Genomic DNA, 16,486 nt, shown 5'->3' with positions numbered 1-16,486 from the left:
CTCACACCTTCCCCTCAACCCCGTCGTTTTCTGCAGCTGACTTTTTAATCTCTCCTACCTTCTCTTGAGCCAACTCTGGCCCCAGTCTGAGGGCAGATCTGTGGGCTGTCACCGCCTTTGGGCTGAAGCTGTTGAATCGAGCCAGCCTCTGATGACAAGCGGGAGGCTTGTACCTGTGCCCCCGGCCTGTGCATGCAGAGGAGTCGCCGCTCCCAGAGGCCAGCATGTTGGGGCTCATCCCAGGCAGGCCCAGTGAAAGGCAGGGCAGCTGTTCAGCCACTGCGGGAGAAGAGACAGGCTCACGCCCCTGCAGAAGGGAGTTTCTGGGGCTGTGTCCGAGTTCAGGGGAGGGCTGGGAGTGCTGAGATACTGGGAGAGGAGTTCTGGAGCCAGGAACCAGCAGGAAGGAGACAAGCAGAAGTCAAGAAGGAGAGAAGACGGCCATGGAGACGCCAGACCACGTGTCCTCTCCTGCAGTGTTGGCTTGGCCTCCCCTCCACCTTCTTGCCTTCACAGTTTTTCTCTCTGACTCACTAGTGTCTCAAGGGAAAAATTGGTCCCTAAAATGTGTGCAGTTTGGGTTTTTTCGTTAGAAAACTACCCAGTAACCTTGTGTAGGCCTGATGTGTATCTCTGTTGCCCCGGACACCCTGAAACTCACACACCTCATATTAGGCTCCTCTGAGGAAGGCTGCAAGGGCGATTACGCCCATTGTAAGGATGGTAAATGGAGTTGTTAGAGTTCGTGCCAAGTCAAAAGGTTCTTCTGGAATCAGAGAAAAAGCAAAAAAGAAAGAGCTGAAAAGGCCTAGCGATCATTTTACCAGACATCTACATAACACAATTAAGAAACCAAACAAGAAACCGAGTCTCAGAGAGGCACATGGCTTCCTAAGGTCAAGAGTGAGTGAGAGGCGGGACCAAGGCTTTGACCCAGGTCTTCTGATGCTGGCTGCACTACTGGACAGTTGATGAGAAAGAGAGCACAAGAGTCCACTGGCCCCTGGTTGCTACGTTTCATCCAAGGGGAAGGGTGTGAGATTCCTGGATTAGTTCTTGCCAAGTTGGGGCCCTGAAATTTAGCCTGTGGGCCCTTTAGCATTAAGTGAAAGGAAGAGCCTTGAGCCACCCCTTCTTCCTCTTTCCCTTCTCCTTCTTCTCTTCTCTCTTTCCCCCTTCTCCCTCTCTCCCACGCTGCCTCCATCCTTTCCTGTTTGAGCAGCACTGCAGGTAAAGAAAAGAGCACAGAGACCTCCCAGGGGCCTGCTAGCATGCCCCATGCTGGCTTTCTCCTCTGCCACCCAGTCTCCCTGGGGTGGGAGTGGGCGTTCCGGTCGTGTATCCTCGTGTCACCGTCCTTCCCTGCCTCACTGGGAACACCACCCTCTCACATTCTCTCTGGTTTTTATCTTCAAGCAAGTCGCAGTCCCTGACAAATGCCTTCAGCTTCTCTGAGTCCTCCTTCTTCCGGTCTTCAGCCAATGAGGATGAAGCCAAGGCAGAGACCATCCGGAGCTTGAGGAAGTCCTTTGCCAGCCTCTTTTCAGATTAGCTCTCCAGACACACAGGGGCACCCAGCCCAACCGGGAAAGGAATCCAAGACATTTGCCGACAACAGTCAGCCACACTTGGTGGTGATGTCCCATGACCTTAACGTGTGTGGCCCCCTCCTCTGCTCTGTTGCGCTCAGTGATGTGCTGCAGCTCAGAAAGGACCAGGTGAAGGTCTCAGAGCAGGCGCCTACCCAGCGAGGGGCACCTGACGTCAGAGAGGATAGAGCTGCTTCCCTGTAGTCGTGAGAGCTTCCTCTGAGATCCTCGTTCGCTGTGACTTTAGTGGCCTTATTGTGATAGCACCATCATGTCTTATTCTTCCTTTGAAACCAGGATTCCCTTCACTGAGGACACCTGGTTGCTTAACCGAGCTCAGATGCAGTGCTAAGCATGCCCCCCTGTAGTCAGTGCTACCTGTTTGGGGAGAATATACTTACCCCAGAATAACTCTCGGCTCTAAGTGTTAGGGACTCACCCACACCTGGATCCCTTGTCACACCTGTTTAGCTGTTGAAAACACACCTGCCCAGCACACAAGATTCCTCGATTGCTATGGTAGTGAAGCACCTGTAGTCTGCTGACCAGAGAGATCAAGAACCTACAGTCCCCCTGCCACCTCCGGCGTTGTTCTCCTGTGTGGGGTGCAGTGATCTTGAGCTTCTCCAAAACTGTGCTGTAGAGAATGCATGCCAGTATGCCAAGTTTTGTGTTCCTCTCCAAATAAATGTTAAGACGTTTGGTGTAATAAAAGCAGCAGCATTAACCAGCATTTGATTCAGCCGTGAGGTCTCCCCGAGACCCCCCTTTTGACTGAGAGAGTGTACGTGAGGCACGTGCGTGTGTGTGCGCGTGAGTATAGGGAAGAGAAAAACCCAGGCGGGTGAAGCTGTGTTGGTGTGTGTGTGACTGTCTTTGCAACGGTTGAGAATACGGCTGTCCTTTAGATGCCCCCCAGGCTGCGCTTCCTGACACCTCCCCAGTAACTCAGCAGTTCTACCAGTTGTACTGAATGTGGAGCCTTTCTAATAAGCATAGCATCTTGGCTTCCGTAGTGGCCCAGTTGGAGCTACTTGTCTGGCCCATCAGTCTCCTCAGCTAAAACCCACACGGAGGCGCCCATGAGGCAGGATGGGCCTGCTCTCGTGAGTGGGGTCCGCCAGTCTCCCGGCATCCTGAAGGAGTCTGTGATAGAGGGCGGGTTTCGAGGGGTTTCACTGTGGCTTCTTTGGGACTCAGGAGTATGTTCCCAAAAAGCCACAGATGCTGTGAGAATGCATACCACATCTGCATTGATACTAACATCTTATCTAAATAATTTCCTACACGTGTTCCCATCCTACTAACAACTCGACAAAATAACACCCATCCTAATGCCGCTGTCTTGCTAACGCCTCACGAGTAGTAGGTGCTGAGAAGTCAGAGAATGAAGTTCTCTGGTGCCAGGGTCTCCTTTCTAACTCAGCCCATGCTTCCAGGGTTTGAGGATGTAGACTTGTGCCTTCTTCCTACGCTTAGAAAACAGCAAGTAGAACCTCCATTGAGTGACACCTGGTGGGGGCAGCCCTTATCCCACCACAGTGCACGTAACTAGGGAACAAACAACTAACAAAACAAAAGTGGGGCAGGCAGGTAACACCTGTGCTCAAGGGAATTGATCTCTATGGTTCCTTCCATTTCCAACCAAGAGTCTACCACTTGTAGTCACTTCTATCCCCCAGTTCCAAGTATGTTTTAATAAGATGAATTCATTTCACCTAAAAGCATTTATTGAGCATTTAACACGAGCATGAACATTGTGATGGATTCAAGGAAATATTTACTAATATTTCCATAGTGCATGCTAAGTTCCAGGCACAATCCTAAGTGATCCATATATATGAGTTCATTTATTCCTCGCAACAACCCTACATTATAGGCACTATTATTGTCTTTTGATTATTTTACAAATGAGGAAATGGAAGCAAATCAAGAGTCAATAACTTGCCCAAGGTCACCCAACTGGTATGTGGTGGAGCTGGGATTTGAACCCAAGCAGCGGAGCCCCATGGCCTTGCCTACTTTGCTATATTACTTTTACTTAATCTAGCAGAGGCAGCAAGACAATTTTATTAAACTGTACATAATGTGATAACAAAATTAGAGATGTACACCAAAATTCTTCACATCCATACGCACCTCCTTCCTTCGCCTTTTCTCTATCCCTTGGCCCCAGGGAAATGAGGGGTGGGAGAACGTTAGGGTACTTGTTACCAGTGTTGACCCCTTGTCCTAGAACTATGAGTAACATACACAGTGTATCTTATTCTGATCCAATATAACTCTGGTTCTTGAAAAATTACTCATTCTTCCACACGTGACGTCAGACCAAAAGCCACAAGTGGCTTATTTAGAAAATGAGTCAGCCTGGAACTGCTGGGGTGTCAAAAGGGGGAGGCAGCTTCCTAGTCCAAAGGACACATGGATTCTATCCAACCCTTAGTAATGGGGTGGAGCCAGAGGTGGGGGAGTTCCATTCAGAAACAGCACTCTTGGTATATAAAAAGATGGCCCCAGAGACTGGGAAATTTGCTACTCCCAACAATCAATAAATAGCTGCTGAATACCATGATAAAAAATTTTCTAAAGCTGGGATCTCCAAAGGTTGGAGAGAGTCCTCTATAGATCTTGAAACCTTTGGTCTGTCAGCCACTTCTGACCACTGTGCAACCATCACTGCAGCTGATGGGGATTCCCTACCCACGTCCTCACCCCAGATGAATAGAGATAGACACTTTATCCCTGCCATCATCGAATCCGCGTCTCCTTGGGTCAAAATGAATTCAGTTTGCTTATCATGTATCTGTTCATAACTCTTTATTGTATACTTACTAAGCTCAGTAAATTCTTGGGGACGAATATAAAAATGAATTAAGCAAGGATTCTGACCTCACAAAGTTTACAGCCAGTAGGGGAGGTAGCATATAAACAGATTTAAAGTAGAAAGCGCTGAGTGTCATAAGGCAAATGCAGTCAAAATGCTAGTTTGGAAAGATGTGAAGCTTGATAGGATTGGTGAGAATGTGAGAAACAGAACTCGTACACATTGCAAGTGGGAACGTTTGTCAGTACTGGCATTTCAGTGGACAATTTGGCAGTACCTAATACACATACCCTATGCCTCAGCAATTCCATTTCTAGACGTTCATTCTGGAGAATCTCTTGTACAAGCACTCAAGGAGGCAACTAAAAGAATGTTAGTCACAGCATTGTTAGTGAAACATGGAAACAACCACTGTCTCTTGTGGAGGAATTAAAACATAAATTGGTTTATTCATACATTGGAGTACTACATAAGAGTTAAAGAAATAAGCAAAAGCATTTGAGGAATTCAGATAAGATATGGAAGTTAAAATGGAAAAGATAAGCCAAGTAAGTGTAAAATGGACAACAGCCGTACCTGTGGTTGGCGTGGAGCATCCTTCTAGCTGGGCGGTCAGAGAAGGTGGCATCCAGTGGGGAGCGGTGAGCAGCCCACAGGATCGGGAGGCCTGCCAGCTTCAGGGAATGGGGTGAGTGCACAGAATTCAGTCACTGAATTTTTCAGCTGGAAGTTTCATCTAGTTCTATCCTCTTCATTTTACAGATGAGAAAACCCAGATCACTCAAGGAGCTTGCCAAGGTCAGGAAGGAAGTTAGTAATAGAAGCAAATGAGGCTTAGTCCCAGGTGTCTGATGGGCAGGCCTTTCGGGACACTGTCCTTGGTGAGATAAGTGAATGGCTTTCATTTCCAGGGACCCCCAGGGAGGGCGGAGCTCATGGGAACATTTCCCAGAGGCTGGGAAGAAATGGGAGAGTCAGTGTTGGGCAGCAGAAGGAGTTCTGAGTTTAAATGCCTGCTTTGCTAATTGTTAGCTAATTGACTTTGATTATAAGTTCTTTAGCTTTTCTGTGTCTCGAGACACAGAATGAGAACAATACTATCTTTCTGAGGAGGTTAAGAGTTAAATTAACTAATTCATCTAAAGTCTGTTTCTAACAGTGGTTGGCATGTGAGAGGATCACAAGATATCCCCTCGTCTCAAAAAGACAACAGCAGTGTAAGCTCCAAACCCCCTTGGCCGGGACTCCTCCCAGCGAGAGCGGCTACACAAATGCCAATCATGCCTTTCTTTCTCTCCTGTAACCAGGTGGGCCTCAAGGGCAATTTCAGCCCATCTGATTCCTTTTCCTAGGGCTATGGCTCTTTCAGGTTGAGTTGGTTAAACTGAGTTGAGGGTAGACACCTGGCGAGGCAATTGCTGCTGCCTAAACATCCTACTAGCAATGAACATAAACACACACACACACGCACACACACGCACACACACGCCAAAAACCACTGCAGCTACAGAAATGATGACACAAACCCCATATGACTCTAACGGACTAATTTTTAAACACTCGTACCATATGATCATTCCTACGGTGCTGTGGTTTCCTTCAACCAATTCCTTTGGGAGGCTAAACATTTATTCCAACAAACCTGCTGCTTATGTTCAGAAAATAATTGCCCTCAGATCTGTAGCCCTCAAATTTGAATTTCTATAACTCTTGGAAGATCAAGAAGAGTTCTTTACCTTGGGATCTAGAAATTCCCATGCAAACTGTTCTGTGCATTGTGCATTTTGGCAGGTCCTCAACACACACACACACAGAAGATTAAGAATCATTGCTTTAGAGAGTGAATTTTGATTTTTAAAAAACACTTAAAATTCTTTTGGAGTCAGCTCTAATGATTAAGCTAGATAATATGTAAGGTTCAAAACACAGTGTGACTATAAATTAATGAGATAATTTTGTGTGGCTTGTAAGCTGGTTCTGAAGGAAATTAATCCCAGAAAAGGAGTCTCATATGTTCTGAGTAGTTTCTCTTTGAAATAAATGTCAAGCCCCATCAAGATTATTGATTCTGAAAGAGAGAAGATACATTTCAACAGGCAAATTCTGTTGTTTGTTTAAAATAATTTTCTTACTGTCTAATTCTCAAGTCACAGACTGCACTCAGAATAATGTTCTCCTCTTCAAATAATTGTCATCATTCTCCCTTACATTTGTGTAGTATTTTACGGTTTATATAGCACCTCGTAATTTAAAGGCACTTTACAGTTTATAAAGCACTGATTCATCTCTCAATTAGTCGGATTCTGACAATAGCCCCCTGAGCCTAACTAACCCTCATTATAAGTGACTTCTGAGTGTCTGAGCTTTGGGCTCATGCTTGAAGAGTACTCTTCTTCCTACAAATCTCCTTGGACTTCAAAGCCTGTTGGTTGTAAACATGTGGGAAAATAATGCAATTCTTCATTCCCTCTGGTAGACCCTCCTCTTATTCAACACCCTCTCACTGTCTGAGAACTTGCTTTCCATCTTGGCTATTGATATAGTCACACACACACACACAAACACGCACACACACACACGCATATGTGTGCTTGTCCACTGGTCTGTATTTTCAGGAGTCTTTTCTTCTCTTGTTTCATGGTCTGTACTCCCCAGCATGTCACTTTGTCAGGGAAATACTGGAGAGACAGGGCAGGAGGGAACACCAGAGAGCTGTTTCAGGGACCCCAACCCACATGTAAACAAATGCTCCCCAGGGCACACCAACTCCCTGGGCATTTTCATCCTCCTGCATATGCACACACATCTCTTTTGATAGGAATTCCCACCCTTCAGCTAGCTCCTCTAGGCAGCTCACAGCAGAAAGCCACAGCCATCCCAGTGGATCAGGTTAAGCGGCAGCCTAACCAACCCTAGTTGCTCTAGATCCAGTTCTTGGGGAAGAGAAATTAGCCCTATCAGATTACTGATGGGACAACCAGGTTTGGACCTCTTGGATCCATTCTGGAGCCCGTCAGTAGTGATAGAGAATTGCAAGAGTAGGCCCCAAGGATCCCTGTGGGCAGCTCAGACAAGCCAGACCTGTCAACACTCTGGAGACCCTCAAACCATCCCAGAGGCCTGAGTGGCTTGGCAAGTGAATGACATTTGGGCTGCTTATTTGTCTGTGGAGTCTCACCGGGCTAATACAATACAACATTTGGGATCTAAAGATACTTTTAATTTGAATATTTGATGCCAAGACAGTGAATGTCTCGATATAATATTACTAGGAAGAGGTCAGTAGATTATTTCTTCTTAAAGACTTCTTATTCCTTTATTCTGTCCCCACAGCAATTATTCCGGATTAGGGCGTTTATTCACACCTTATTGTGACAGCTCCCTAATTGGGCTTCCTAGCTTCAGTCTCTTGCCCATTTCTGCCAATTTTCTTTTTAAAAATCTCTGATCATCAAAAATCTTTCAGTGGATCTCCAGGCTTAGGGAGTAGAGCCCAAACTTTTTACCTTGGTATTTAAGGCCCCCTAGAGCCTAGCCTCACTTTACCAGGGAGGCAGTATGTCTAATGGTTAGGTATTTGGGCTTTGGGGTCAGACAAACCTGGTTCTACTGCTTGTTAGCTGTGACCTTGGGCAAATGACTATATACTTCTCTAAACCTTAGTTTCCTTACTAGCAACTATTGTAATTGTAATACTTCATACGTTTGTTGCGAGAATTAAATGAGAGAATGCATGGAAAGTGCTGTGTGCAGGTACCTCAAATATATACAGAAGATCCTAATAAATTTTGTTTATCATCACTTTCCAACCTTAACTTTCCCTATTTAGTTGCAGCTAAGCCAATGTGAAATTCACTGTCCTTGCTTGTTTTCTTGCTCCACACGTATGCTCACTTTATCATTTTCAGCTGCCCTCAGTCCCTTAAAAATTCCTCCTTAAACTCATTACCCATTCAAATTATGCATAACCTTCAAGGCCCTGCTGAAATATCACCTAGTTCTTGAAGCACTTTCTGCCCATCTTGGTAGTCCCCCATGATTTCTCTTTCTCCTCTAAACTCTTACATAAATTTTTTGCAAGTTCACACAATTCTATTAAAATGTGTACATCTATTTTGTCTCGTTGTTCTTTTTCCAATCCTGAACTCTTGTTGATGACTTTTATATTGAATTACTTTCTTCAGCTTTCTTTCCTACCGCAATCCATGTTTTGGGCTATTCTGAACCCCCCATTTTTTTCCCCAACATTTTATTATGAAAAACTTTATAACTACACAGAAAGTTGAAGTAACTGGCAGTGAACATCCATATACTCACTACCTATATTCTACAATTAACATTGTATTATGCTTGCTTTATCCCATATCTATCCATCCCTCTATGCATTCAACAATGCATGAGATTCAAAACAATCTTATGTTTTTAGTGCATTTCACAGTAAGTAGCAGACATTAGTGCACTTCACAAATCATGATACAAGTTAGTTCCATCTGGTAAGGACTTTGAGGATGATTTAATTTATCCACTGATTTTATAGATGAAAAAACTAAAAGCCCTAAGATACTAAGCAATTGGTCTAACATTGGTCAATTGATCAACAGACATATACTGATCATCTACAGTGTGCCTGGTGTTCTGCTAGGGAATATAGTGATGAATGAAACAGATAAAGGCTTTGCCATCGTGGAGCTTGCAGCTTCATGGGGAAGGTAGGTGTTGAACAGGTTGTTACAAATGGTTAGCTAAGGAAGTATATGGGGATCCAACTAGGTGGTGGGTTAGAAAAAGGATTCCGAGAGGAGTCATTACTTACTGTTCTGATCTTCAGACCCTCACTGTTACTGATTTCCAAAGGTTTTCACGTATAATAATGCTGTACTCTTTTTTTTTTCCTATATGAATAAGTGGCTATAGTGTAAAATTATTCTAAAAATAAGAGACACCTCACAAATTCCTCCAGAAGAGATCAGATGCTATAGGCAGTTGAAAGTGAAGCCTCCATGGAAGAAAAGACTCTCAGGACCATGGAGATGTCAGCCTGAGCCCACTCAGTAAAGCTACGAAGTAGAAACATTGGCCTCTCGGGAGCTACGGCAGAGATGCTCAGGTCAGACTGCAGGAAGCATATGAACCCAGGCAAAGGAATCTTAGACCCTCAGGAAGGCCCATATAGGGTGGGATCAAAGAATTACAGATATAAGGATTTCAGAGTGGCCTCCTGAGCTGGACTTGGTACCTATTTCTAGAGTTGTAACTTCCTAGTAGACTATGTGTGAGTGAAACATGACTTTTCCTTAGGAAATTTCTAGAAGTTCCTCTCCTATTGAATGGTTTATGGATTTCAGTTTCTCTTCCATGTTTGTTCTGTTGGGATCTATTTTACTGTTCTAAGGTAAAGAAATGGGTCCATGGTTGGTCTCAAGACAAGGGAGTAGGTCAGAGATTTATCAAGGCTTGGTGTCTCATCTTTAGACTTCTGAAGCCAGTTTGGCCCTAAGCTAAGTTCATAGATTAACTGAGGACATTCCCAACAGGATCCTTTTCCCTAAAACTGCCATTTCAAAGGACATCATTATATCTGGAGGGACTTGCTTTCTTGTTTCTTTTTTGAAATTTATCTTATATTTTTAAGTAGAGCTTTTGTAGATAACTCTAAAAACTTGCTGAGTGAATGGTTGTCGTCAACAGGGAGGCCCATGAGTACTTTGTATTATCATTCCCCATTATTATTTATTAGTGTCCCTTTACCCCAGGGTCATCTCTGAATTCCTTGCATGGAACGCCCAGTGTCTAAAAAAAAACAGTTGATCTCTGGTCTAGTCCAACCCTGCTCTCTAGTCTACAACATCTCTGATGATTGTTCACCCAGCCTGTCTTCAAATATAAGATTTTAGACTTCCTGTTTAGCTGAATTGGAGCTAAGGTCATATTATAACCATCATCAAAATGAAGAAGTAGGGCTTCCCTGGTGGCGCAGTGGTTGAGAGTCCGCCTGCCGATGCAGGGGACACGGGTTCGTGCCCCGATCCGGGAAGATCCCACATGCCGCGGAGCGGCTGGGCCCATGAGCCATGGCCGCTGAGCCTGCGCATCCGGAGCCTGTGCTCCGCAACGGGAGAGGCCATAACAGTGAGAGGCCCGCGTACCACAAAAAAAAAAAGAAGTGAAAGCTGCTTAAATCAAGATCCCCCTGGGATGCACAGGTCAGGAACTGTCAACCAACAGTCAGGGTGCGTGTGGGCCAAATCACTCAGAGTGACAAGAGGTGGCTGCAATGTCCACCTCTGGGTCAGAGCCAACTGCCTCCAGCCCAGGGAAGGCAGGCAAGAGGAGTCCCACAAGAGGGTACCTTGGAAAATGGGGTTGGGCTCTTTGGCAGTATTTTATTCCTTACAATTGTTTTAAACCTCGGGGCCACTGGCTGTTGGAAGTATCAGTTTAATTAAAACATTCACCCTAAGTGACAGGATCAATCTAATGAAAGGTTGCAAAGACTAAGCGTAGAGAAGATTAAAAATGTGTTTCATATTGTTTTTTCACTAACGCCCTCTCAGGTCTCTCTCTTCTGTTACGAAGTTCAAGGCTTCAATAGATGGGATCTTCCAGGATCACAAAGTACATGTATTTTTCCTTCCGGAAAAGGGAGCTTCTTAACAACCAATAAGCATTTAGAGATGGCAGTGTGGCAAGAGGGATTCCTCATGCCAGGTTCCACAACCAAATGAACTGAGGAAAAGTACTGTATGACAAGTAATCATGGATAAGCACAAATGGGAAGCTTGACTTCCTACTGGTGGTTGTTCAGAGCCTCTTGGTGTACCCACAGGAGGGCCAAGCCAGAGTTCCCACTTCTGCCCCTGAGTTAGGTGTTATGGTCTAGCAAACACCTGACAAACCCTCAAAGCCCAGGCTTGTGAGAGAGAAGGGCGGAGAGAAAGGCATATCTCTATATGAAAGGAAGTGATTCATTTTAAATATACCGTATTTAAATACTGTATTAAATCTAGCATAGGATTCCACACTCTACTGTGAGGAAGGGTGTGGCTGCTAGAAACCAAACTGGGAAGAAACAAAGCAACCAAAGTTGGATTTTGGTAGACACATACCAGCCCAAGAGTAAAATGCTAGCAAGGTGCCAGCTGGATGGCATAATTATCAAAGAGTGCAAAACAGAGCAGTGTTTCTGAGAAAAACACCTGGTGAACCCTCAGAGCATAGAACTCAGGAGATCAAACAGAACCCTGAAACACAACACAAAACCTAGCATCAATATCTTTGCTTCAGGGTTTCCCTGGCGGTGCAGTGGTTAAGAATCCGCCTGCCAATGCAGCAGACATGGGTTCGAGCCCTGGTCGGAGAGGATCGCACATGCTGCAGAGCAACTAAGCCAGTGCGCCACAACTGCTGAAGCTCGCACACCTAGAGCCCGTGCTCCGCAGCAAGGGAAGCGACCACAATGAGAAGACCACGCACCACGACAAAGAGCAGCCCCTGCCCGCCACAACTAGAGAAAGCCTGTGTGCAGCAACGAAAACCCAATGCAGCTGAAAATAAATAAATTAAAAAAAAAATCTCTTTGCTTCTTCTGAATTGTGCTGTTAGTGGCAGCATTCTTCCAAATACAGATGGTTGGTTATTGAATGGTAGAAGCAAGGCGCTGGCTTGGGTGGTTTCAGGTTGTCATTGTATGAATAAGAGTCAGTTGGGTCCTTGCTGCATAGTTCCTGGAGGAACTTGCTGGAGGTAAACCATACGTGCGATTTCTGTCCCCAGCAGAACACAACGTGAAGTGTCTTGAGTGGGATGAAGTGACACTGGGTGGTGGTCCTGAAAGTGGGGGGCTCTGGTTGGCAACGGTCAGAATTGTGTTCCGTTTCCTGCACTTTTGCTACTTCCACTTTTTTCTAAACTCACCTCATTCAAGAAGCTTTCTACTTGCTGGCAGTCAGTCTAAACGTGAGGCACAGAACGAGGACATTTGCTTTCTGTTTGGGAGCTGTAAAATCTTTCAGAGAGAAACATTCACTAAAAAAAAAAAAAAATTAAATCTAATTCACATGTACGTATAGAATAATTGAATCTTAAAATTGGAAGGAATTTCAGAGGGCACCTAATCTTGGCATGGAGCAGTGCATGAGGCTTGCAAAGTACAAACAGATAAAGATAGAGACAGAGATATAGACTAGAGATATCCCAGTCCCCAGGCTACCATCTTATTTAATGGCAAACACCAAAGGCACACCCACTAAAGTCAGGGTGAACACCTGACTTAACCTGGTATTGGAAGTGTTAGTCAATGCTGTTAGATAAGAGAAACCAACCAAAGGCATAACAATTGGCAAAGAAGCATAAAATTATCTCTTTAGGGAGAAACCAAGAGACTTGGTGGAAAGCTACAAATATTTAGAGAATTTAGTTAGGAAGCAGGAAATTAGGTCTTTCCCCCCCACTTATTTAACATGCCACATTTCTGTTTACTCTTTGTTTTATTCCATTAGTCTATTTTTTAGTTTGTAGACCAGTGTCACACCATTTTAATTACTATAACTTTACAATATGTTTTGATGGTGTTAGGAAAATCCCAGCATTTTCTTCCTTTTCAAAGTCATCTCAATTATTTTCTCTTGCATTTTTTCCTGTTCAGAATGAAACTTAGGGCCAAATTGTCAAGTTCCATTAAATGTCTTTTGACGTTGTGGTTGGGAAGGCCTTGAATTTGCATATTTATTTGTGGGAGAACTGACATCTCTATGTTATAAGACTTCCCACTGTGTAGCATACACTGTCCCTCTGAGCAGGGCCTTCCCTGACCACCCTATTTTAAATTGCATCTCCTCTTTTTCTTTAATTTTATTAAAGTATAGTTGCTTTACAATGTCATGTTAATTTCTTCTGTACAGCAAAGTGACTCAGTTATATATATATATATATACACTTTTTCATATTTTTTGCCATTATGGTTTGTCACAGGATATTGAATGTAGATCCCTGTGCTATACAGTAGGACCTTGTTGTTTATGCATCCTATAATAGTTTGCCTTGGCTAATCCCAAACTCCCATTCCATCCCTCCCCTACCACCTCCCCCATGGCAACCACAAGTCTGTTCTCTATATCTGTGAGTCTGTTTTTTCGTAGTTACATTGATTTGTATTGTATTTTAGATTCCACATATAAGTGATATCATATGGTATATGTCTTTCTCTTTCTGACTTACTTCACTTAGTATGATAATCTCTAGGTCCATCCATGTTGCTGCCAAAGGCATTATTTCATTCTTTTTGATGGTTGAGTAATATTCCAATGTGTGTGTGTGTGTGTGTGCACACACATGTGTATTTACATATATATGTATACACACAAACATATATACCACATCTTCTTTATCCATTCATCTGTTGATGGACATTTAGGTTGTTTCCATGTCTTGGCTATTGTAAGTGTGCTGCTATGAACATAGGTGCATCCCCTCTTTTACCTCCTTAGCTAGGTTTATTCGTAGGTTTTTTTCCTAGGTATTTTATCATAAATCTCTGGAGGTCTGTTTCTGAACTCTCTATTATGTTTTATCGGCATATCCTTTTGTAAATACCACATTGTGTGAATTATTGTAGCTTTGTAGTGAACCTTGTTATCAAGTAGCTTTGCCCTGCAACATTCTTCTTCAGAATTCTCTCTCCTATCCTTCACCTTGTCAATTTCCACAAAAAGCCTTCTTTTTAATTAGAGTTGTATCAATTGTGGAAGAATTGGTATGTTTACAACATTGAACCTACTGATCCATGAATATGGTGTATCCCTCTGTTTATTTAGGTCTTCTGTAATTCCTCAAAGTAATGTTTTGTATTTTTCTGTGTAGTCTTCCACATATTTTGCTAGTTTTTTTTTTCCTGGATATTTGATTTTTTTTTCATATTATAAAAAATATATATTATATTTATAAATATATATTAAAATAATCATTTAAAATTTTGTGTTCTCTAATTTTTTATTTCTAGTGTATGAAAATACAGTGGATATTTTTGTATTGTATGTTGATCTGATATCTAGCAATTTAATGGTTTGTCTGTAGATTCTTTTGGATTCTGCATGTGCAATCATGTCATCTGTGGATGATGATAGTTTTATTTCTTTTATTCCAATCCTTGTATCTTTTTTTTCTTTCTGGCCTTATTATGCAGCTAGGGCTTCCAGTATAATGTTGGCTGATGTGATAGCAGATATTTTTGTCTTGTTCCTGACTTAAAGAGGAAAGCTTTCAATATTTCTCCAGTAAATATATTTTATATTTATATATTAAATATATTTGCTGTGTCTTTTCTTATTTGTTTGGTTGGTTAATTTTTACTCTTTATCAGATTATCAGGGTTCCCTTATATTCCTAGTTTATTAAGAGTTTCTTTTTATTTCTTTTTTTTTCTTTTGTGGTACGTGGGCCTCTCACTGTTGCGACCTCTCCCGTTGCAGAGCACAGGCTCTGGACGTGCAGGCTCAGCGGCCATGGCTCACAGGCCCAGCCGCTCTGCGGCACGTGGGATCCTCCCGGACCGGGGCACGAACCCATGTCCCCTGCATCGGCAGGCAGACTCTCAACCACTGCACCACCAGGGAAGCCCTCTTTTTTTTAATGAAGAGTGGATGTTGAATTTTATCAAATGCTTTTTCTCCATCTAGTAAGATGATCATATGAGTTTTCTTCTTTATTCTGTTAATGTGTGAATTACATCATTTGACTGTCAAATTTTAAATCAACCTTGTATTCCTGGAATAAACCAGACTTGGTCAAAATGGATTGATTATCCTTTCTATATATCAATGGATTTGCTTTGCTAATATTTTGCGTAGATCTTTTTTCTGTATTTATGAGAGAGATTGATCTGGAATTTTCTTTATTCATGATGTCCTTGCCAAGTTTTGTTGTCATAATTATACTGACCTCATAAAATGAGTTGGAAAATGATCTCTTTTTATTTTCTCTGTAAAAGTTTTTCATTGGAGTAATATTATTTCTTCCTTAAATACTTGAAAATTCACTGATGAAGTCATCTGAGCCTGAAATTTTCTTTATGAGAAAGTTTCAAATTATAATTTAGTTTCTTTAGTAGATATAGGACAAGTCATATTTTCTATATCTTTTTGTGTCAGTACTGGTAGTATGTGTTTTTCTAGGAGTTTGTCCATTTTACTTAAAATTTCAAACTTATTGGCCTAAAGTTTTTCATGATTCTTTTATCTGCAGTACCATGTATTTATGTACCTTTTTTCTTTCCAAATATTGATAATTCTACTTTGTCTAATATTATTAGAGCTACAACAGCTGTTTTTTGTTATCATTAGTATATTAGTTTGATAAGGCTACCATAACAGAATACCACAGACTGGGTGGCTTAAACAACAGAAACTTAACTTTCTTACAGTTCTGGAGGCAGGAAGTCCAAGATGAAGGTGTCGGCAGGTTTGTTTTCTCCTGAGGCCTCTCTCCTCGGCTTGTAGATGACTGCCTTCTTGCTGTACCCTCCCATGGCCTTTTCTCTGTGAATGCACATCCCTGGTATCTCTTGTAATCCCAGTCTCCTCTTCTTTTAAGGCAGTGGCCCCCAACCTTTTTGGCACCAGGGACAAGTTTCGTGGAAGACAGTTTTTCCACGGGTGGGGTGGGGGAGGGGAGAAGGTTCAGGCGGTAATGCAAGCAATGGGGAGCAATGGGGAGCGGCAGATGAAGCTTCGCTCACCTCGCCAGCCGCTCACCTTCTGTGCTGTCCGGTTCCTAACAGCACCTGGACCAGTATCAGCCCCCAGGGGTTGGGGACCCCTGTTTTAAGGACACCAGCAAATTGGATTAGGGCTAACCCTTATGGCCTCATTTTAACTCTTGTAAAGCCCTGTCTGCAAATACAGTCACATTCTGAGGTAGTGGGGGGTAGGACTCTACCATACGAATTTGAGGGGACACAATTCAGTCTGTAACAGCATAGCCTGTCTTTTCCTGCTTACTTGCAACTTTTCTGTGTCCTTATAATGAAGGTGGATATTGTATAGGCAATACATAAGTAGATTATTTTTAATTTACTTAG

The 16,486-nt window shown here is 43.0% G+C and overlaps 1 protein-coding gene and 1 long non-coding RNA gene across 2 annotated transcripts in view; both read left to right on the top strand.

Annotated features, from left to right (window-relative positions):
- Positions 1-2,316, top strand: part of SYN2 (synapsin II) — a 216,248-nt gene extending 213,932 nt beyond the window's left edge. The window contains exon 13 of the mRNA XM_049715554.1: positions 1,417-2,316. Within this exon, the coding sequence (XP_049571511.1) occupies positions 1,417-1,552 (136 nt within the window). The 3' untranslated portion in view covers positions 1,553-2,316. The remainder of the gene's footprint in view (positions 1-1,416) is intronic.
- The window catches only part of LOC117203218 (uncharacterized), a 360,640-nt gene extending 344,598 nt beyond the window's left edge, over positions 1-16,042 (top strand). Inside the window, exon 3 of the long non-coding RNA XR_007479543.1 lies at positions 14,924-16,042. This is a non-coding gene — a long non-coding RNA (uncharacterized LOC117203218). The remainder of the gene's footprint in view (positions 1-14,923) is intronic.
- The last annotated feature ends 444 nt before the right edge of the window (positions 16,043-16,486 follow it).

This window comes from Orcinus orca, chromosome 10 (assembly GCF_937001465.1).
Source record: "Orcinus orca chromosome 10, mOrcOrc1.1, whole genome shotgun sequence".
NCBI lineage: Eukaryota > Metazoa > Chordata > Mammalia > Artiodactyla > Delphinidae > Orcinus > Orcinus orca.
Note: the sequence above shows the minus strand (reverse complement) of the source record. Positions and strands in the feature narration are given on the sequence as shown.